General features: G+C 39.9%; 2 protein-coding genes across 5 annotated transcripts; both read right to left on the bottom strand.

Moving 5' to 3' along the window:
* Window positions 1–185: 185 nt before the first annotated feature.
* On the bottom strand, window positions 186–14316 carry LOC146643893 (uncharacterized). 3 transcript variants are annotated; one of them, XM_085395666.1, is made up of 13 exons: window positions 13981–14316; window positions 12283–12351; window positions 9913–9937; window positions 5454–5537; window positions 5212–5351; window positions 4987–5106; window positions 4828–4873; window positions 3834–4749; window positions 3623–3731; window positions 3473–3538; window positions 3264–3365; window positions 2929–3160; window positions 186–635 (listed from the first exon to the last, which is right to left on the bottom strand). In XM_085395666.1, exons 1-13 carry the CDS (start codon window positions 14038–14040, stop codon window positions 397–399), a joined length of 2208 nt encoding a protein of 735 aa, XP_085251792.1. In that variant the 5' UTR covers window positions 14041–14316; the 3' UTR covers window positions 186–396. The 3 variants fall into 3 exon arrangements, with proteins under 3 accessions (XP_085251792.1, XP_085251791.1, XP_085251789.1); XM_085395665.1 differs by having other exon boundaries at window positions 2929–3157; window positions 5454–5552; XM_085395663.1 differs by having other exon boundaries at window positions 5454–5552.
* A 108-nt stretch (window positions 14317–14424) lies between these two features.
* On the bottom strand, window positions 14425–22528 carry LOC146643894 (regulation of nuclear pre-mRNA domain-containing protein 1A-like). 2 transcript variants are annotated; one of them, XM_085396311.1, is made up of 8 exons: window positions 22128–22528; window positions 19986–20115; window positions 19386–19492; window positions 19012–19106; window positions 18691–18817; window positions 17073–17248; window positions 16713–16729; window positions 15454–16595 (listed from the first exon to the last, which is right to left on the bottom strand). In XM_085396311.1, the coding sequence occupies exons 1-8, from the start codon at window positions 22276–22278 to the stop codon at window positions 16511–16513; spliced, it is 888 nt and encodes a 295-aa protein (XP_085252437.1). In that variant the 5' UTR covers window positions 22279–22528; the 3' UTR covers window positions 15454–16510. The 2 variants fall into 2 exon arrangements, with proteins under 2 accessions (XP_085252436.1, XP_085252437.1); XM_085396310.1 differs by lacking the exons at window positions 15454–16595; window positions 16713–16729 and adding an exon at window positions 14425–15418 and having other exon boundaries at window positions 22128–22525.
* Between the last annotated feature and the right edge of the window lie 856 nt (window positions 22529–23384).

A 23384-nucleotide genomic window follows, 5' to 3' on the forward strand; every position in this document is an offset into this window, starting at 1 on the left:
GTGTTCCCATCTTCTAATGGCTGCAGCCAGCATGATAAAGCACCACAAAGCTCAAATGATCGCAAATTAATTCAGTTAATTCAAAATAAATTCACTGAAAATATGAAATACAACGATGGCAATAACAGTATTACTTCTCTGGTTGTTGGTCAGTAAGAAATTTGAAAAAATGAAATGATTACAACTGCAGTAGACAAATGTTTTAATTCTTACACCAGATGTCAACATTTGATCAACCAAGGTCTTTGCAAATATCCAACACAAACAACAACAAAAAAATAGAAAGAAAAATGAAGGGAAAGAAATTTAAACCCAAATCACATTTTAAAATCTGAACTTTACCTTAAAACACTGCATTACAATAAATGATTATTAAGGAGATTGCAGTGATGACATTTATTTCCTTGCCACAAGTTCCAGGAGGGCGGAGGTGATTTTGTCCAGGTTGTTAGAGTACCGGGGTCCTCTGGGCATCCTGGATTCTTGATCCATGTGGAGGGGAGGTGCAGAAGAGTGAGAGTCGAAAAACTCTCCAACAGGAGGCTGGTAGTCACGAGAGGGCAGGGATTCTGGAAACCTTTCAGGATAAAAGGGCGGCTCATCTAAGCGGTTTGTATGAGGAGTTCCAGATTCCTCTGACAAAAAAAAAAAAAAAAAAAAAAAAGAGGAATGAAATTGAATTACATGAAAGAAAGTGGAATCAGCCACACTTCCTCTGACACAGGGAAGCTGAATATACAACTTATTGTTTATTATCTTATTTAACGATGCAATCAAATTCATTCAGTACATAAAATCAAAAGCTCAACTTGGACACCTTTGCAAACTATGCCTCATTATACATAAATTCAACTAAACTATCCTAAAAGGATACCACAACAAAACTCAAAATACATTCAAAGAAGAAAATCCCATCAAATTTCATCAAAACCTCAAAGTTCATAAGTTTATTTTATTAATACGTCAATAAATTGGCATTCGACCCATACAACAACACATACAGCACAATTCCAGACAAAAGGCATGATTATACCCCTCCCTCTCCTGTTTATCACACCTGAACCATGCCTGTTGTTAATGTGATGAACTATACCTGTGGTTATTCTGCTACAGACACCTGTTCATGTGGAACTGACTTGAAGATAGAGCTGGGCGATATGAGATTTTTTCATATCACGATATGTTTTTTTCATTTCAGGCGATAACGATATCTATCACGATATAAGCCAAATAACTATATTTGTAAGATTTAAATGTGCCGTTGCTCACAAGTAAAATGTGAAATAATCAGCAGCTTGTTTTTATTTAAATATTTATTTCCCATAATAAGTTCAACAGGGTAGATGTACTTAAGGAACATGAGACTTTTTCAGATAAATAAAGGCAAATATTGCAAACTACACAAAAGGCAGCCGCTATTCATTCGTTTCAAAATAGGACAAACGAAACAGACTACTAAATTGTCAATTCCACTTAGAAACAAAATATTAATTCTAAAAATAAATCTTAGTTTGTTTTACAGAAGAACAGACAAAACTGACTAACTTTTGTCAATATCAAATAAACTGAGAACTAAAAGGAAATTCTCAATCTCTCCTTGTTGTATAGCTGAGCTTTTCAAACAGTTTTAACAGTTACTTTAGTCTGACAAAAGCCGAATGACGAATTAGCGCTTCCAGTCAGAGACTGAGGCTACGTCCACACGTACACGGGTATTTTTGAAAACGGAGATTTTCCGTTTTCGTTTTAAAAAAATAATCCCGTCCACACATAAAGGCAGAAATGAAGGAAAACGCTGCTATGAACATGCCAAAGCAGCAGGTGGCGCTAGATTCCTAACCGTGCAGAAATGTTGGCCAATCAGAAGTCTAGAAGCCTCGGTGGGAAAAAGTAAACAAAGCTGGGGCATAGAAGCAGAACCGAGTCGTATGTGTGGAGGGACAGTAACTGTGTGTATATGTAAGCATTTAAACACTGCAGAGAGTAGAATTAATAGTAACAGTATTGTAGAAATTCATTTCACCGAAACAATAACGTGGCGCACAGTGTGACGCATGCACCAGTTTATTGTATTTCCAGACTTGCTTTCGGCACAATTTACAGTGCACGCTACTCTATTTTTGTCAGACTTGAAATAGCCGAAATACCTTCACACTACGGAACTTCTATGGCTCTTCCGTTCGACAATCTCTCTGGCATTGGAACCATCATCTGTTTTCTCTTCGGTCACGCTCGGTTGATTTTTCTAGTCGGCACACTCATTTCCTCCATTACGCGCTGGCTGCTTCCCAAACAAACACACGTGCGGCTTGGCACTTGTGCTGTACGTAACAAGTCACGCGACGTGACGCTGCGGCTGTGATTGGTTCGGCTCTGCGCTACTTAATTTGGATTGGCTGACCTTTTTTTTTTTTTTTTTTTTTTTGAGGACAAGAGCGGCGAGGTCTATCGCGATAGCTTAATTTCTCTATCGAGTAAAAGTTATATCGCGATACATATCGTTATCGTTCTATCGCCCAGCTCTACTTGAAGAATATATTCTAATAGAGGGGCCCTCCCAGAGCCCTGACCCAAATCCCACACATCACCTGAGGGATACCATGGAGAAAATTACGTTAGCTGGTCGAAGCTCTGGTGTGGATGAACTGAAAGCCTTGCTGACTGGAACATTAGGGAAAACTTTGCAGGTATTATAGAAACTGATCTGCCCTACCTTTCTGGTATAAGCAGCTCTACTAATGGATGAAAGAGTCTTTAAAGAAGCAACTATTGAGTGGCCATCTACTGTCTGCCTTTATTTTGAGCTGTACTTATTTTTGCCTAAAATCTTTCAAGAAAATTATGCTCGTGTTATTTTTATCGATGTCTAACTTTTATAAAAGACTATTGAACCCTAATGGGCTTAAATAAACTGCACTGTGCACATACCTTCAAAGCGGCCTCTTTTTGAGTATCTGGAATCTTCGTGTGCAGGGGGGGGATAAACATTGTGCCGCTCCTCTGGAAGATGCTCACGCTGCCTCCAGTCTCTGAAGTCGAGGTCTTCTGGCTGTCTGTGGTGCGAATCATCTCTCATGGTCCTTTCGAACGGCGGCTGTCGAGGGTCCAGCTCCATGTTGCTGTAGTTTCTGGGGATCCCTTCTCGACCGTGGCTGTTCTGCTACCATGACAAAACCATACGTTTTGTTAATATAAGCAAAGTCTTTGTGTTCTTCTACTAATATTATATTAAAAAGACAGGCGGTGTGCAGAATGACACATACCACAGCTTTCTCCATCTTTTTTGTTTTGAATTCTTTAAGCAGGTTGCAAAGTTTACTTTTCAAGAAGTCAGCCTCTTCAGCATTCTCAATTTCAATGTTGCTCTAAGAAAATGTGAAAGGGAAAAAAAACAACACACTGAGAACTCTTTGAGTGAATAGTTGCATAACAAAAACATGTGCAAGTCGCCAATAAGGATTAATCATCTTACCAGCATATCAAAGACGCCCTCCGACTCAGAGCCTCCTCTTTGGTTCATTTCAGGATGATGTGGACCCTAAAAAAGCAAAAGGTCTTGCTCAAATAAAGATTTGTTTTACTGGATATTACTCTACTGTGATGTGAAAATAAACTACGGTACCTGTGGTTCTCTGTAGATGTCTGAAAATTGTCCTCCACTCATTGGTGCACTACCTGGCCTTGGGTCACCTCCAAACTTTGGAATTGGAGATCCATAATTATCCCCATACCTTAAAGCAGCAATCAAACATGTTTTTTTGGGGTTTTTAAAAAAAAAGAAAAAAAAAAGCCCACAACACTTACAAAAAAACAACTACAATTTTTACACTTACATCTCCCTTGTCCCTTCCACTTCCTCTGGAGTAGCATCAGAGAAGCGGCTCTTTCTTTTCCTTTTACCGTGAACATCATCTTCGGCGCCTCCTTTCAGGAACCGCCTGAATGGCTCTGGGATGTTAGAAATGGCTCTGCCAACATCCATGTGTCTCTGTGAGGCTGGGCCTCCTGCTCTCCTATCAACTCCCTCATCCTGATGTACCTCTCTCATCTCATGACGATAATCTTGAATTATATTGAACAAATTGTCACGTGATCGGTCCCCCTCCATAGATGCAGAGAAGTTCCTCCTCCTGGCTTCTGGTTCACTTGATCCCTGTCTACCTGCTTTGTTCATACCGTCGTGCCTATCAGCTTCCCTCTCCAGGGACCACCGCAGTTTATCAACTTCAGGGTACATGGCCTGGGAGGGTGAATACTCAGAACGACCGTTCCCACCCCTGACATCCTCAGAGTGGAAATCCTGAACAGACTCTCTTTCTGGATAGGCTCTTCTATAAGGAGGCGCCCCCTCAGGGTAATAGTCAGACTGACCGAGGCCACCAGGCAGCTCCTCCCTAAAATCATACTTGGGAGCATCACCTTGCTCAAGTGCCAAACATCTTTGTGAATCGCCACCATATCCCTCTTCATACTGATGACGATAATCAGAGTCCATGTAGCCTTCTCTGAACGCATGGCCTTCCCTAAAATCCGACCTTCGCGGTTCATCTCTGGTGCGCTCATTGCTAAGCCTGTTCTCCCGCTGGCTGCGCCTGTCTACGTTCATGTTAGGGTCATTCGGAGGAAATGCAGATGCGTTTGGGTAACTTGAGGCATGCTTCCTTCGGTGATAGTCCTTGAGTTCGGGTAGGAGTGGTGGCAAATCTTGTGGGTTCGTCTGCTCCCTGTTTTGCCTCGGCCTTTGGGAAGCTAATAATAAAGTCATAATTAGAGAAAAATACAACCAAACGTTTACTTTTTAACCATGTTTACTATCAATCAAGGTACCTCTTGAGCTGTTTGATCTACTCTCGTTCCCCTTTTTGAACAATGACTGGGGGAAAAAAAAAACATGAATAATAAACATTTACTGTATGTAACAAAATGTATAGAATTTTAGAAGCACAAAAAATATGGTGTGTAATCTGGGTAATTCATCTGGCATACCTTTGGAGTCCCTCTCCCATCCTGTCTCTCTATTATTTCTGCTTTGGCGCGCATAATCTTCCCCCCGAGGGTTTGTACAGAGGGTCTATCCCAGGTCACCAAGTCAGGCCGCTTCAATTCCTACATAGACAGAAAGGGAATGTGATCTCTCTTTGCTTTAACATCTTATTATAAAGAAAAACAGAATAACAAAGAAGTATTTAAGTAATGCTCTGAATGCTTTACCACATATTTCTGCCTGTGTTTGCGTCCAATCACATGACAGACCATTTCTGCAAGGACGGCTGACTGATTACAGAGCTTACATAAGTATTTGGGGCCTATTTGTCGGTCACTAGGAGGCCCCTCTTCCAAAAAGTTCAAACCTGGAAATTAAGAACAAGCAAAAAGTTAAAAACAATCAAATAATCTGGTATTTTAAAAGAAACAAAAAACATCTGCTTAAAACTTTCTGCAAAGTTATTCACCAATGATAGGCTCATCCAGATTCAGGTAATCCAGGTACTCTATAATATCCTTAAACTCCGGTACGTGTCTTCTGACAGACCGTCCTGGGAAGCCACATGCTAATAGTTAGCAAAAAGACAAAAACTACACAGTGTTTTTAAAAGTCATCATCACAGTATAACAATAAGACAAGAGCAATACTAACTGCTTCAATTTAAACTCCTTATTAGAGGATGAGTCTTTATTAAGGGTTAACAGGGGTAAGGGAAGATTATAAGTCAATATAAGACAAGGCCTGGTGTATTGTAGCTGCAGCTGAATGGTATAAAATCTTCAGCTTAGATCTTAACTATCTTAGATTTCTGATAAACTATCATCTAATGTATGAGCCCCAGTAGAACTTCTAGTCCAGACAGTTTATTTATTTCATGTTGCTTTTTGAATGTCATCAGACAAGGAAAAAAAATGTTTCCATGATTTTCTGAAACATGTACCTTGTGTGGCATAATGGATTTAATGGCAAAAAACATCTGAACTCTAATGGTACCTATATTACCAACTAAGAAATGTTGGTTTTTTTTGTTTTTTTACAATATCCCAATATTATTGTATTAAAAATATCCCAATAATGGTGTAAATGTTTAATTTACTTGTGCAAAAGGCATAAATAAAACAAAGTTATTGAAGTGCATACTTGTACAACATGTTCCTTTATAAAAGACATTACACCAAACTCTGGACAGATCTACAGAGATGTTTACTTATCCTTTCGTCATCTGAGTGTGGAGTATTAGTGCACCCACAGATGTCCTGCCACTAGAATAACTGAATACATATGTATAGTTGCTAAATTTAGTCAGAGTGGATTTTGAGGGAGTCATACAGACACAGGCTGGCCAGTGCCATCTAATTTTGTGCAAACAGCTTGTTTGACTGACATTTTTAGAAGTTGTGAAGATTTCCAACAAGCTGCAGCTGTTGCTTGAAGAGCAACACTGGAAAAGCTGCATTTTAGTAGCCATGTGTGGTTTAAGAGCAGTACAGTATTTTTTCTGATCTTGATACGACAATGCTACACATTTATTTCAGCAACTTATCATGTAACACCATAATTAAATCACAAAAAGGCTGTTAATGCAACCAAATTTGGCAAAAAGTGCAAAGATCCAGAAAGGAAAAGAAAAACTAAATGAGCGGAGAAACCCAACAAATGCAGATGCTTCTACAAGTGCACTTCATGGTAAATAGCATCCAGTCACGCTCAGCGGCACGTATACAAACGCAGGCCCAGTTGGTTCTGTTTTTGAATCACGATGGCAAGTGCAAAACATCAAAGTGGCTTTGAAACAGGGTTCATTCTTGGGGCACGAGTGGCAGGAGCTTTAATCGCTTGAGGCACCAACACGCTCTGCGGCAGTGATCTAATAAGCATGGGTAGGACATCAAGTTTGATGCATGAAGGCTGTACGATAATACCTACTGACTCAAGGGCAACAACGTACCGCTGCAAAATCTTCATTGTTTGTTTCCTTGCTATGTCCACCTTGTCACGGGTCCTGTAAACTGATGTAGACACACTGCAGCTGCCACAGCTAAGACACATTTTCCTCTGTGTTGGAAACAGGTGGTAGGGAATGTAACACTTACATGTATTCAGTTTTTCCCCCACATATGCTGATGTCTCTCTTGCATTCCCATTGGCTGGGTAGTAGACACAGGTCATGGCTGACGTTTCACTGTGAGCTGTCCTAAACTTCTGACCCTGTCAGAAAATTTCCCCAGCCTCTGTTTTGGTAGAAAAGCTGTTAGAACAGCCAGCTTTGATCCTCTCTCGCTGTAAGATGTTGGATCACGGCTTTGGAGCCACAATCAAAGATGGCACCACTGCCATCCATACCCAGCTCCCCGAATATGGGATTTTGGGGGCAGATGCTGATACTTATTTTCCATCCTTCCATTCATTTAAAAAAAAACAAATAATTTTCCACTTAACCAATTCAAGGTGGTGGGGGATCTGGAGTCTATCCCAGGTGGCTTGGTGTGAGTGTGAGGCAAGGTAAACCCTGGACAGGTCATCAATCCGCAACAGGGTTAACATGGGCAGACAGACAACTATTCACACCTATGGGCAATTTAGAATCACCAATTACTTTAACCCCAATAACTGGATGTCTTTGGACTGTGGGAGGACGCTTGAGTACCCGGAGAGAACTCCCGCAGACACAGGGAGAACATGTGAACTCCACAGAGAAAGGCCCTGGGTCAAACACTAGATTCAAATGATATGTGTATTATGTATCTGTGAAAGGCCCATATCTGCTGATTTTAATCAGCCAACCAATCAGTCAATTCAAATCCTTTTGGGTCATTAAAGGAGTTTTATGGGTTCACCTATGGAAGAGTTTGGGGAAAATTGTTACATAGGTGTAACAATAGCTCCATATTGCAGTGGTTCTAACAGCGAAATATCCAGTTTAAACTCAAGAAGGGGACAAACATCCCGTTTGGCTTGCCTCGGGAAGGATATCCAGAGTTTAAAAAAAACCTGCCAAATCATCTACCCACTGTGGCGACTCCTGGTGAATAAAAGAGCAGCTGAAAGTAGCTTTTTACACAGGTGTAATCATTTTCACCATTCCAACTATGGAAGGTTTCAAACTGGGTCCACGTGATGGAAATTTGATCATTAGATGGTTAGAGCGATGCTCTGACATACATCCACATCGCTGCAAGTTTTCTGTGACCCTGTGGACCCATCTACAGAGATGAGTCCACCAGGTAGAAGTGGAAAAAGTATGCCAAGACTTCTTCTCCGTAGCGTCTTCAGCTGTCCGAGTGTAATCTTCTACTTACGGCTTTCAAGTTGGTAGTTTGCAGAGTTTACCACCAGCTCTGCAGACCATTGTTACATGGTGTAGCTGTTTACTGTCAGCAGGGGGCTGACAGTAACAACCAGTGCCCAGGCTTGCTTGGGCTGCTGTTGGTTGGTCCTTCAGGCACCCGCGGAGAGGCTTTTTTTTCTCCCGTTCATGTTAGACTTCTGCTGTCGGTCCCTTTCCTATTCCAGGCAACTTTTCAACCAGTCAGCACTGGACTTGCATCGTCCACATTGAGCTATGTGCTGTTGGGGCTTTGGAGAACCGCACACAAGCGCATTTGCATAGGTTGCCTCTGCGTGGGCAAATACCTACACAAACATAGTACTGTAATTCCCACATTAGACTGCACTTTTCACCACCACCAAAACCAAAAGATGGAGTATCTTTTGGAAGAAATGTATTAAATCCCCCAGTTGAAATCCAGACACTTGTTGAATTAATATCCACTTCACTTCTTGGAGACTGTGTTTACCCACTGAGGTGATTACATACCTTCTGAGCCTTGTTTCCCATTTGCACTCACATCATTAATAGGAACTCTGAAGTCATGTAGTAGCTTTCCTGACACGTCACCCCTGTTGACATCTTACGTTTTCCTATAATTGTGTTTCATGTTCTTCACTTTCTGTTTGCATTTCTTCATTGCGTGACAGATGCAATGAGAGGATTCGTTTCAATACAATGTTCACTCTTCTGGTGCTGCATTCCTTTGTTTGACCAGTGCACACTTATATCTGGAGCATATGTGTACACCTTCATCACTCAAAGTTTCTCTTTCCCTGCTGGGAAAGTACCTACCCTAAAAACCCTGTGAAGAACTGTGATGATTCAGAGTTCCAGGAGTGTGGATGCAGAAAAATGGGGGTACTACGTCCAACAGTCAGCAAACCTAAGAAAACGTTCTTGCAGTCCTATAGGACCAAATATCAAGGTGCTCTGAAGATGGTCTGGCCCAACGCCATAATGAAAAACTTATCTGAATATCAACTTGGAAACATCGAAGCCATGTGACCATTTTAAAGTCCACATTTGTTGGAGCAGAAAGCTGAGTCGATGTGAATCCAGTTCCTCATACAGACTTCCATTTCATTTTCAAAAATAAACATGAAATCACTGCACTGTGCTAAATGAAAAGTATAAATCTCTTAAATAAACTTCAAATTTCTAACTCTCCATACCCAAATTAAGAAAACAAAATGGCTGAACACACACTGGCAGACAAAAAAGCCACAACATCATCAGTGAGAACACACACTGATGTTCAAAAACAAGTCCTGACTTGCAGCCGATGTTAACCGATTTGATCACTGATGTTAAGTTTGGGGCTTTGTGTCAGTGGTCCAGATATAACCTGAGATGCATCTAAGGAGCCTAAGCCAAACCACCAAAGAAAAAACAAAATCTGGACAAACTATTTGTCCTTACACGTTGACTTCTGGGTATCTTTATACATTTACTTCTAAACAAAACTGCTGCCCATTCAAACCGGAATGGGCACTATTCACATGTACATTGAATTACCCATCAGAACAGACACATGGCCAGGGAAGGAATGAAAAAATAAAAAAATAATAAAAGAGGGAAGATGAATTCTACTTACCAGAAGTTACTAAGCCACTCTCTTTCTGCCAGGAACGAAAGGAGAACAATAAAAATAAAGTCAATCAGTGCTGGATAAACAACACTGGATGTAGTTCACCTCTGCTACAAACAGAAAAGGAGTTATTTTATGGAATCAAACGCATATTAAAACCAAAACCACAGCTCAAATGAGGTGCAGTAAAGGTGCCTGTCCACACCTGTCTTCTTAGTGTGCGTTAGATCATAAAGAGATAAAGCAGTTAAGGACTAAAGAGTTTGTACTCCAGTCACTTTTCACACAACTGTATAAATTAAACCCCCACCGTGGGAGGTGGGAGTTATATCTGCATGTGAATATATTAATGCAAAGAAACAGGATGTAGCTTTCTTCAGGATGACCAAAAGTTCTATTGAAACATCTGGAGGGATCCTTCTAGGAACTGTTTATAGGAATGAAATGCGCCAGCACACTGCTGGGGCTAAACCAAGGTCCAAATAAAACTTTACCATTACAAAAAGCTTCAGTACGGATGTCAAACTGAAGCTGTAGAGGTCTGCAGAGTAGCCTCCTTGCACTTGTTGTCGTCGTCGTTGTTGGTGGTGGCAGCGCTGCTAGGAAAGTATAAATGTATACCTACGTATACATTTTTCTGGCTCATAGAAAATAAAACCAGTTTTAAGTAGGTCTGCGCCTCAGCGGAACGCCAAACCAGCACCATCCAAGAATTAGCAGCTGATTTGCCATAGTGGTTAGAAGACAGCCAAAAGACAGGAACTCAGTTCAAGCAACTTCTGCTTATGTGCTACACAGATTCTGCACTTGGCAATAAGGTCTGCCAAAACATAGCTACCCAAATAACCAAACAGTGGCTGACTTCCTCTAGTGTAAAGACAGGAAGAGAAGGGCACCAGTTTAGTTCAGCGAGATGAGCAGGTGACCATATGCCATATGGCCAGAGAGCAGTAGGCCCGGGTTTGAGTCCCACCCGCGGCCCTTTGCTGCATGTCTTCCCCTATCTCGCTCTCTCCCCGCTTTCCTGTCTCTCAACACTGTCACTATCAACAAAAGAAGAGAAAGTAAGAAGCTGAAGAAATGTTGCCATGGCTCCACAGTGCACTGTTTTTGTTTTGTATTTTTTAATTCAGTTTGTCTTCCAGGCTTGACTGTACAACAAGTCACTTGTTAAATCAGCACGTGTGTCTTGGAAGGCACACTTCCCAACATAATGAACAAGAACAACCAAGAAAGCTCACATGACTTTACCTAGTGGAACAGACCCGAACCTGGCTCAAAGGCACAGCAGACAAGTTCCTGAAATTTTCTTGGGCATTAACAGGAAGACGTTTAAAGACTTATGAAGCTGACACATCATACATGACATGGTTCAAGACCATTTCCTTTGTGAAACTCCACTGTGTCAGCATAGTCTGTGGCCACTATTAAAAAGAAAAACAAGTTTGTTTTCCTCCTTTAAAACAAACACAACTGTCCATTATTGGCGCAAAGTTCAGGATGCATTGATGTGAAGGGGCCACTAAAAAAGGCAGATGGTGGTAGGGGCCTGGTTTTAGTAGAACATCTGCATCTGGGGAGGTGAGCAAAGTGTTGAGAAGAAATGTCTGGCTTTTCTTTGCAGAAATCCTTAAACCCCTTCACCCAAAGAACCAACCAAGCCTGCCTTTTTCAAGACTCCTTCAGAACTTGCCATTTTCAGGTTGTCAGTTGCTCGCTCCAAGAGTAATTGTAGTTGTTTCCCAGACTGAAGGAGAAGAAGAATGCTGTGTGAAATACACAGCCAGGCAGGCTTTCACACTCTGTTATACATCATCGAACTAAATATTACCCTGTCATCCTTGCACAAACTTACTGCAATGGCGAGAGACACAGTACTCTTCTGAAATGGCCAATCCAGCTTCTTCATAGCAGTCAAACACAAAGGTGGAAAGCATCCAGCTTTCCTGGTTGATTCTGTAGCTCAAAACTCACTGAACCCTTGACGGCAACGGCTGAAGAGAGGCAACCCATGTCAACTTTTGTTGTCACTACTCTTGTACTTACTGTAACATGATTTTTTTTTTTAAATCTTCAGAAGAAACAATGTGTTCAACTGTCAAGACTGAAATAAGAAGAGCTGTCAGATGCAAAACCAGGAATTAAACCAGGAGGGGAAAACTGTAGGTGGGCTTCAAACAAAAAAAAAAATTAAAAGATGTGAGCAGCTTGGAAAACTTGTTTCTCACAGACGTCTGGTACCTGTGGAAATCTGAGACTAAAGAGAAAGTACATGGAATAATGCAAAAACGATGATGACATCACTTTTGAATACATTTTAAATGACTGCATTACTATTAATGTTTAGCTTTCTACACAAGTAGATTTCTTGAGTACCTTTATATGTCCTGGGGTGGTCAGGTGTATCTTGTACAGGGTATCACCCCTTAAGGATTTTTCACAGATCTTGATTGAGAAAGAGCAAAAAACAGATGAATTAATAACAATAAGCTGACAGACACAAATAGACACACTAAATTAAGCCTTATTCTGTATTTTAGTTACAAAAGGTAACTTAACTCTAAACTATATGACCACTTTTAACCCTTGAATACTGTTCATTTTATATGCTTTCATACTATAGTTCAGTTCAGTTCAGTTCATTTTTATTTCAAACATTTCAAACATGTGCCTTCACAATCATTACAAAATATCATTCCATTATTTGTTTGAAAAGGAGTAGGCTGAAGTATTTACTTATTTGTCCCTACCCCCTCAAGTTTTACCTCTCATTCATTTAATTTTTTTTTTGTCTTAAATTAAACAAACAACATATGAAACATATAAACATATGAAGTAAAACAAAACATAACATACATAAATCAAAAACAAGAAATTAGCAAGCCCCACCACAGTATAGTTTCTTTCATATGAAAGTCTGTGTCAAAATTGAACTGGGCCAAGAATTCCTTCACATCAAGTGTATAAAACAAATTCTAATATACATATATCTTTATAAAGTATAAATAGTCTATCTGACATTAATAAAATGATGAATAGTCCTTAATTGATGTCTCAGAGAACAGGGTGAGTGTTTTTTAGATTTTACAACACTTATATTTGGAGAAAAACATGAGATATCACAAAATATGATGACCTATTTTACTTAAGGTGAAAATGTAGCACCTGTAATGTTTAAAAGATATTATAATGAGATGGAAAGAATGTTACAACCATTAAAACACTCAACTCTTCATTCTGGATCATATAAAAATCCTTATGACTACCATATATCAAAACAAATTTATTAAATACTTAGAGCAGGTACTTAGCATGTGTGGGACACATTTTAGCTTTTCGTGTACAACTGGGATTTTTGGAGACCTGCAATGTAAATGTGTCTGTCTTAAAAGCAGTTAACTTCTGTTTAAATGTGCTATTGGCTATAAATAAAACAGATTTGATGGTTAACACAAAAAGGTTCAGACATTTTTCATAGTGCATGTGTTCATGATTTTACAAGATTCATTTGGCTACTTACTGAACTTAGAAGAGAAACAAATAGCGCACTAGTATCTGGTATATCAATACCAGCGTTGTTATCGATACTACAGATATTTGGATCGATTCGCCCACCTCTACAACAAAGGCAATTTTCGTGACTTAACGAAGGTTCCTCTGCCACCTTTGTCCCGTAAAAAATACGCACAACTTGGTATGTACAGTTTTAGTTTCAGGGTTGCCTAAAATCAACGTTTCTTTGATTTTCCCCACAGTGATGGATCCAGAATCCTTCTGAGTAAATACGCGACCCAGATCCATTCAAATTTTAATTTTATTTTTGCCTCACTTCATGAAAAGTCATGACATTTTCAAGCTAAAAGAATCACATGCTGAATCACTGCAGTCAAACGTAAAAATTGATGGAATTTGACCCGAACAGGTCAAAAAGAGCAGGACTAATTCACGTCCGATGTCATATACCTCCAGAGGCTAGCTAAAAACGTTAGCTTTGCTCGCGGCACGCTTCCTTTTTTCCGGGAACCTCGCTTTCGCCAAATTATTACGTCTCTCAGCTAACGTTAGCATGCTTACCTCGCATTCAATAAATGCGATATCCTCCTCCTCATATGGCGTTTCGAAGTTATCCATCATGAACTTTAATCAGTGGCCGTACCCTCTAGAGGTAAAGCTACCTGCTTAGCGACTGTTTACTAGCTAAATCGCCTGAACCAAGCTAGTTAACTGTTGTGATCAGCAAGCGTTATTGTTGTAACACTAGCGAATTGGCGTGTTTTGTTTCTTTTGTTTTCTATATTAAATACTTTGTATCATATCCAACAAATGTTTACACAGCTATTGTATTATTAAGAAACCAGGGGAAAAATAGCTTCGTCTTCCTGGTTGATGGGCGGACGCTCGCTCTAAGAAACCCACGTGACCGAGGCTGTCGCCACAGAGGCGTAAAAAAGGAACTCCCCCTGGTGTTCACATATTTAATTGCACTCAATAGCACATACTGCAGATAAGACGATAAAACATTTGTGCACTTTGTTTATTTGGTTCTAAGCATTTGCTTCATATTTACAAAAACAGCTTGTTTTTTTCCTTTTCCTTTTAAGTCTGACTTTGGAAACCGGGGCACTTCTCAAGCTGTGTGAGGCATCTGCACAGCATTCAGGAGACTTCCAAGATAAAACTATGGAGCGATACAGTAAACAAGACAACAAAACCCATTATCTCACCCTTTCCGTACTGTGGATATCTGACATAGCTCATTAATTTGAATGAGCAACATTTTCTTCACCATGTTGACACAATTACAAACCAAAAGCACTTATGACAAGGAGCAGGCACAACTCCATATTTACATGCAAACTACAATATGTACACTGACCAATGATTTACATTCCCCTTTCACAAACAGTAAATCATAAATACACACTTGGGTTTGCTTTAAGGAACATGGCTTCCTACTCAGTTTCAGACATTTGAGGCTATTATTACAAACAAGGATCTATAACCCTTAACTTAAGACAGTTAAAGGGAACGTAATGCCAGCAGAATACAGCAAATTAAAATGAATGATCACACTAGAGCAATGTACTCTGATGCATTATCTTAATCAGTATAAATAAAAAAATATCACACCAGATTCATCCATACAACTGGAAAGCTGGAAAGTTAGGCAGCTGGGGCCAAAGCACAACAGGCCTGTGTCGGGATGATTTTAAATCTTCTAAATGATAATAAGATGTTTATGTTCATAAACCCACGTGGATAAATAATTGGCTGTAGACAGAATGAGAACCACAGATTACTGCACAGAGACAAAGATACACCCCAAAGTCAGGAACAGAGGACTATGGCAAGGTCACAGATCAAATATTAAACAGGCGTCTGATCAGATGCGTCAGTAGCACGGGAGGTGAAGTCAGTTCGAAGAGTTGTAGTGTCCTTCTGGGAGATTGTTCAGACGTGATCGCAGCTCCTTTCGAACCTGGGTGACCCTCGCCAGTTTGCGTTTGTATTCCTGAAAAAGTCCACAATGACAGACAGCCATCAGACGCCAAAGATCCTGCAGTCTGAATCACACCGATTTATGGTGTTGGGTTTTTTTCCCCCTAGTCTCAGTAGCAGTATTACATGAGATAAATACACACACATATTGTAATTTTAAATTATAATGTAATATAAGAAACTGAAGTGTTGAATGTGCGCTTCATGGATTACAGACCAAGAGCAGCTTAAAGCTCCAGTTAAAGTTCAGATTTAAATTCAAGGATTTCCAATAAACATGTTTCATGTATTTTAATTAGTGGCCACCACTAAACAGTGTGTCAGGGTGTTTTAGTTTTATCCAAACACCCAAATCATTCAGCAAAAATGCCACGCTCTTTCTCTCCATGTTTATGAATGACTTTGCTCGACTTAGATCAACCTCCACTGTAATGAGCCACACTAAAGGGCACCAAAAAACATTTACCTTTGCAACAGCTTTTTTTTTCCCCTAATAAAAGACTGGCCACACAAACTGCATGCAAAGTACAGTGTAAGGTACTGAAAACAGGACTGCATGTGGACAAAATGATTTCACCTGATCCATGTATTTGATGTTTTTTCCCACCTTAATCTTGTCACATTTTACTTTCTGTGCCATGTTTCTCAAATGTGTTCAGTGACTATATCTGCCAGCCAATGCATGCAGTGTGTGTAGGTCATCAGTACTTTTTCAGCATAGATAACAGAAATGTCCAAATGAGGGAAGGGGAGAGGAAAAGAAAAAAAACAAACTATGTTCTCTTTGTGTCCCATCGTGTTGCAAATGACATAAATCTCTTCAGAAAGCATAAAGCAAAAGTACCAAGAAAGATAAATGAACAAGATTTTAATCAAATTTGAATCTCATTAATTTATGTTTATTAATCATGACAATGATTATGATAAATATCTGATCTACATCTCCCACTAATCAGAAAATCCTAAAGTGTATAACTGCCATTTACTGTCAACTCCACAACCAAAAGTACGTTTCATAAACCACCTTCAAACCTGAATAAGAGGGTAAACTGTAGGTGTTCGAGCACAAAAAAAGGACTCACAAAATCATTTTCACTTTTTATTTTCAGACTTTTTCTTTTCTTTTTTTAAAACAAAAGGTATTGACTGAGTGACGATACAAAGATGAGACGTGGGATCCTTGTGGTGCCCTGTAGATAAGATCTGAACAATTACCGTCAACGTGAAAAGCACAGCTTTGAGCAAACAAGAAAACTCAGTGGTTACATTTTTAAAGCTCTAACGGGTTCATTTTGATTACTACTTACCTCATAGGCAGGACACACTGAGTGAAGTGAGCAGAAAGAAAAAGGCTCAAAGAGAAAGCCAGTGACGAGGGAAAAGATAACTTAGACATTAAGTCTGTATCTAATCGAGAGGCTTCCCCTCAGTTTGCACATCAGCAGGGCTAACACTAAAAACATGCAGGGTAGCTTTATAAAAATAAAAAATAAAATAAAAAAGCATGACAGAAAGCGTGCAGCATGCTGAGAAACTTGTAAAAATACTTATAGAAATTTGTGCTCAAACGTAATTTGTCCACACAGCACAAAAAGATGAACACCAAGGAGAGGTGAGGCAGACAGGACGCACACAGACATATAACAGAGAAAAACTTATTCACGCACTTCAAGTTTCTGCTCATTCTGGGCCAGGCCGTCCTTCTGGCTCTGCAGGAAGACCGTTAGTGTACGCGTGAGCTGCCTCCTGTCGTCAATCTCTGCCGCCAAGCGGCCGCTGTAGTCTGCTAGCAGCATGCAGGCCTCCTCCACCAGCCGGGAAAGTCGCTCTCCTGATTCTTTATCTAAAGCACAGAAAGCACAGAGAGAGCAGAGAACAAAGCCTAAATGCACGTCACTCAGTTATGCATCAATCCTGGAACAATGTAAACAGCATCTGTATAATCAGTGCCAAATCAAACCTTCAATTTGTTTCTGCTGAGGTAAAGGCAAGGGCATTGTCAGACAGATACGAGGGAGACTCAAACACACAAACAATCATGTCCATGTAATCAAATCTGTAGTGAGTGCTGTGTGCTACACATTCATGTAAATGATCTCTCTTTGTCATAAGGTCAATATCTTTCAGAGCCATCCCCTCTCTCCCATAAATAAGCCTGCAGGTATCCTTCAGAGCGAAAGAACGTCAGCTGCAGAAGTGAGTGTTTGTTTGGCCCAACAAGGACGTCCAGGCGACTGCATATCCCATGTTTTTGTCTCGACTCTCCCTTGTTTGTGCACACCTTATTTCCTCTGAAATACAGTCGTGACAAAACTAAATACACCCCATGATTCAAAAGTTTATATCAACAAAGATGCGGTTTTGATTAACATTAGAATAGTTTTCAGGTTATTCCAACGGACAGAGTCCACAATCACTACTTCTGATGCACACCCGGTCATTTTGTTGTGCAAGTTGGTCTGAAGTATGAAAGAAACCAAACCACTCAGTTCAGAAAAGAGCCTCAAAGCTTACTCCTAAGAGGCTTTCAATGGGAAAAGAGTAAAGTAATCATTTCTTTTAAGACTTTATCAGTCTCTCATTTTGTCTGGAGGTATAGAATAGAATAGACTAGAATTCAACTTTATTGTCATTGCACATGCACAGGTACAGATTGGCCCAATCGTCTTTACGTTGTTGTTTTAGTTCATTAAGACTTGAGGCAATTGTTTATACACAGCTCTCTGAGGGTCCCACCGCAGCAGTTCAGTCAGGTTCATGTCTGGACTGGACTGCAACACCTTGAATCTTATTCAGCCTCTCCGTTTTAAAATTTGCTGCAGTGTTTGAAATCATCATCCTCTTGCATGATCCGATTTTAGACAGGCTTTAGTTGGTGGACAGTTAGAGTGCACAGCTAACTAAGCAAGCCAAATCTTTAACTGCCTGATAATAAAATAGTGAGAACTGCTAGATTGTCTCCCAGCAGAAAAAGGGCATGACAACTTCAAACAGGAAATGGCCTTAATTCCCAGATTGCTGGCCAGGAACATTTGCTTAGAACAACTGTTCTAAGATCATTGTTGAGGTTTTTCCTCCTTTCCTTTTATAGAGGTCCTCACGCTTGCTAATGATCAGTTAATTCCTGTGGAAGCACTAAGAGTATACTTAATTTTTCACAGGAATCTAGATGTTAAGTGTTTTCTGTAATGTGCAGTATATCAGAGTGGTTCAACAACATTTTCTCAGTCTAAACAACACATGTTCTGTCTAAAGTTTGGTATAAAGTGCGCAGAGCTTCCTTACCTGTGATCCTGTGAAGCAGTGACGTGTCCTGCACCTCAGCAGGAAGGGAGGAGATGCGCTGACGCAGCACTGAGTCGCCAGAAGCAGCGTTCTCCAGCTCCTGCAGAGCTCGGATTAACTCTGCCGTCTGATGTATAGCGAGCATGATAAAGGCAAGAGGTGAGGGGGGAGCAGAAGAAGGTATTTACACTCAGGAGGAGACACAAAGGCAAACATGAAAACACAGACAGCTGTAAATCATTAACTAGCATGTGTGTGGATCAAAGTGTTATATGATTAGCACTCTGTATTTATAACTGCTCTGTATAACAAGGACAGCACCTGTGGGGGCTCGGTTGGAGAGCTCTGGGAGGCAAAGCCTTCATCATCTGGCTGGATCTCCTCATATGACCTCTTCTTTGTCTTCTTTTCTCCATCTAAGATTTATAAAAAGCAAGAAAAGCAAAACATAACAAGTCAAAAGTCCAGTTTGAAGGTGTGCGTTTTATGTATTATACTACATCTTTAGCCACTTTAAAGCCACAAGCCTGATTAGCTGCATGTTTAGAAATAAAGCAAACATTTGCAAAATAGTGCAAGTAAATAATATAACTATGCTTATCAAGTTTAAACCTCTAGGCACACAGCACACTTGCTATAATTGAATGGTAAGCACTACTGACAAGCTGGTACAGGTTTTGGCTCGTTGAACTTACACAGGACTTGCGAGAGTTGATCGAGCAGGTTATTCTCATACACGGCTCTCTCCTGCCAGATGGATAAAACCCGACCCAGCTGTTTCTTACAGCCCTCCTCACCATCTCTGCACGGGAACACACAGGAAAGAAAAGAAAGAAAGAAAGAACACACGCTTTAAACAGCTTTGCAAACCTGAAGTCAGGACTGGACAAAATTGAATAAAAAAAAAAAAAAAAAAAAAAAAAAAAAACAGTTCTTGGATAGAAATTCTTTAAATGGGAAAATATTAGGGATGCACCTCATTTACCGCCACAGGCCAACTGGCCACTTCTGTCACATTTTCTTTAATGGAAATAAGTTCAAAGATGGACAGCTGATGGCCAAAATGTCATTTTAAACATTGTAATCAGCTCATAATACATCAGTGTGTGCATCCCTAGAACATACAGTATGTGTGTGTTTATACACGTCTTCTCATCAAGCCTACTTATGGCTGCCACCCTCAACCAGTTCTAAAATGTTACTTAAATTTCATACATTTAAAATCCAAAATGATGACAAAATGAGAAAGTTGACATCAGGACAACCATCCATGCCTTTGTCCAATAAAAACTGACCTGTACACATGTTTGAATGCATCAACGATGACTGGAGCAAAGTCCTGGGTGAACTCTGGTCCTTTCCTCTTGCTGTTTTGGATGACGTCATTGGCCAAATACAGGAAGGTCAGCTTGCGCGATACCTGAGCTGCACATGTTTGAAAAAAACAAAGAAACACACATACTATCTGATTATGATTTACAAAAAGGTACAACACAACAATGCCTATTAATGGGCAAGCGCATTTTAACCACTAAAGAACTAAACACAAAAGTCATGACATACAAAAAATGAAATAGAGCCGATTTAAATCTTCAACAGTTTTTTATTATTGTATATAGTATTTTATTCTATACAGTTGTGTACAGCATCTTATTCTTATTCTATTCCAGTGTTCTCTAATTTTTGCTATATAACTTTGCACTGTCCACTTTCTGCTGTAACAAAACAAATTTCCCACATGTGGGACTAATAAAGGTCATCTTATCTTTAATATGCAAAGCCACGTTTAAAAAATTCAAGATACTCGTTATGCTTCACTATAAGCAAGGCTATGACCTTTGCTAATTTAATATGAGCAATGCACCAGATGCACAGGCGAACTGTGCAGTCACATCAGCTGCATGATGCAGAACAAGGTGGCCCTGCAGAAAGAATAATTAAAAAAAAAAAAGATTTAATCTGTGGATATTATTTCACAAGTTTAGTGCACGATATGAAGAAGCAATCTGACAAAAATGCATGTTCAGATTTGTATGCCCCAGGATTTTGAAGGCATCAAAGAGATCAAAAACAAAAGCTGATTCTTCTTACTATTTTTAACAATAGAGCACTGGCTCTTGCCTGACTTTGTTCTGGAGAAGCCGAGTGCCCTCGACACTGAGGTGAGTGTAAAGCTCCGTGGAGAGCCATTTCTATCCCCACTTGCCATTAACACTGGTCTCAGTCACCACCCAAAATACCTCACCCACAAGAGGTATCATTAGGTTGTTGACTAGCACCCCGAGGAAAAATGCACCATTATTAGCTACAATTACAGTAATGCCTGATGTCCCTACAACCCAACTCACTGAATAAATTCAACAACTCCATTATGTACCGTCTACTTAATAAACTTTGTGAACATTTTCTTATAAAAAAAAAAAAAAAAAAATCATTGACAGTCATCAGATACTATGAAAATCAGAAAAAAGTTAGATCCACCAGTCATTGCTTATATTTTATCACACAACAATGTTCAATAGTCTTTCTCCAGTGAAATGATTGACACAGCTAAATGAGCCAAAAAAAGCAATGCAATTAAAGAATAAATATGCACTTACTCTTAAAACTGTTACATATGTTTAATTAAAACAATGTCATGTGGTTCGTTTAACATCGACACATTTACTTATGCTTCTCCTTATATAATATATGCACCATTGCAACTATGCATTTTTTAAAAATATTATTATTTAGGGCATTTCACTTTTATTAGGTGGTGCATTGATGATTAGAGGAGAGTGAGTGCGTCTTGTATGTGGTCATCTCAAGCAAACGGCTCTGGCTGTGAGCACAATCTCCACCCACGTGCTAGTCAAACCTTTTGTTTGTGCGGAGTAGCCTATCAGAAGAAAGCTGGCTTAAAGCAAAGCTATACTGTGTATGAATTGCGGTGATTTATCAAGGGTTAGTATAGGATTATTTTGATGAGTTAATCACGCAAAGCTACTGTAGCAGAGAAAAGAAATGAGCATAAGTGGCTTCCTTTATGCTTTATAGTAAAGCTCATTGTAACTGTTGATGTGGGTTTAATTTAAAGCTATTCCCTCAGGTGTTATAAAGTTTAATTTAGTGCAGCTTTAACTGATCGAGACTTACTATAAGCAAAGATGGGAGATTATGGAGATTTTCTAACACAAACACATTTAAGGGAACACACGTTGTCGTCACTTTTCGACAATGCTACTTAGACAAAGCAGTGAAAACCTTTGGCTAGTGACCGAAAGTTGCCAGCCTTTAGCAGCCACCGTGCTAACAGGGACTCTGTGTTTTAACTTTAACAGCAGTTTGGTCTGGCAGTTTTAGCCAGAGCTAGCCTGCAGCTACATGTTACTCACTCTCTGAAGCATGCTCGCTGTGTTTGTTTGGAGGAACTCCTCGGCTCTCACCAGCCTTACCTTTTTTCAGTTCGTTGAACCAAACGTTGACAATGGTCTTCGAGTGTTTTCTGTGGTGGATGAGCCACAGCGACAGTGTCTGTACACTTTGCTGAGAGTTGCTAAGCTCGGACAGTTTCTTCTCTAAAGCCGCCTCGGAGAAAGCTGACATCTCGGCGAGATTAGGGGAGGGAGTGCGAGGCTAGACGCTGGGAGAGGCTGCTGTAAGGTTTCTCCCAAATGTGTGGACTACAGCACGCTAGCCGGTCACAGGGTCTTTGCAGGAGTTTCAGCCATCCAAACTAAATGTCGCAACCTGACTCTGCTACACAAAAGGATGGCTGGTAATACTGACTAGCTATCTCCGTCCTCTCTGTGACTGCTCGGTTGCCTGTGCTTGGGACTGCTTCTTCCTCCTTATCTTAATGGCAGCTGGGGATAAAACTTTTGGTTACCTTAGCGCCACCTTCCGGACTGGAGTGCGGGTCGCATTGGTTATTACGCTAACCAACGTTAATATGCTTAAAATCTGAAGTTAAATACAAAAAATCTGCAATATTCATCTACCATTAGATAGTAATTCATTTTTCTGAAATGCTAATTTAAATATCAATCTCTATTGTTAATATATTGGACATCAGAAACATGTAATTCCACAAATTTCTTTACTATCCAGACTGACGAGTATTGCATATATTTATACAATCTAAGATTCATGATGTCCTCCTCCTCTCAACTTTTACTTCTGCCTCTTATTCCTCCTACATTTCTTAGGAGGCCACTGCAGTGATATCAACCTGTGTTTATTTTCTTCGTGACCACCTCTGTTGTACAATCAATCATATGCAGATATTTTAAAGTTGAGTACATGATATTGTGTTGTTCCTGTTCCAATCTATTGCCCAAAGTTTACATGCATCTGCATAAACATTAATATAATGTATTTTTTGATGTATTCACTGTTCATAATAAATATTCTGTGCATATAGAAATTAGTTACTATCTAACACTACCTGGATTTACTGGAAGTGTGATTCACATTCATAGATAGCTCACAAATTTAGTACATGCTGTTTCCATAGGAGCCAGGTGCTGCTAATCAAATGCACTTGATTAACTGATCATCAGCAAGTGTGAGCACCTCTATATAAGCAGAGGTTTTGGCAATTTACTGGTAGGCAACTGATCTGTGTTAACACAATGCCACAATCAATCCAGCAGTAAAGAGCCCCAAATTGTATCTTTTCTGTGTCCAGTGTTGCTGCAAAGAAAAGATAC

This window comes from Rhamphochromis longiceps, linkage group LG22, assembly GCF_057381845.1.
Source record: "Rhamphochromis longiceps isolate RC_006_pf linkage group LG22, R_longiceps_female_GT1.1, whole genome shotgun sequence".
In the NCBI taxonomy this organism is placed as follows: domain Eukaryota; kingdom Metazoa; phylum Chordata; class Actinopteri; order Cichliformes; family Cichlidae; genus Rhamphochromis; species Rhamphochromis longiceps.

Excerpts from the sequence above, each read along its gene's own strand:
- LOC146643893 (XM_085395663.1), bottom strand. The coding sequence starts at position 14,040 with ATGATGGATAACTTCGAAACGCCATATGAGGAGGAGGATATCGCATTT. Across the intron at positions 5,553-9,912 it reads GAGTGGCTTAGTAACTTCTG|CATGTGGCTTCCCAGGACGG; the intron begins GTAAGTAGAATT and ends GCTAACTATTAG. Across the intron at positions 3,539-3,622 it reads ACATCTACAGAGAACCACAG|GGTCCACATCATCCTGAAAT; the intron begins GTACCGTAGTTT and ends TTGCTTTTTTAG.
- LOC146643894 (XM_085396311.1), bottom strand. The coding sequence starts at position 22,278 with ATGTCAGCTTTCTCCGAGGCGGCTTTAGAGAAGAAACTGTCCGAGCTT. Across the intron at positions 20,116-22,127 it reads GTTCAACGAACTGAAAAAAG|CTCAGGTATCGCGCAAGCTG; the intron begins GTAAGGCTGGTG and ends AAACATGTGCAG. Across the intron at positions 19,493-19,985 it reads GCATTCAAACATGTGTACAG|AGATGGTGAGGAGGGCTGTA; the intron begins GTCAGTTTTTAT and ends GTTCCCGTGCAG.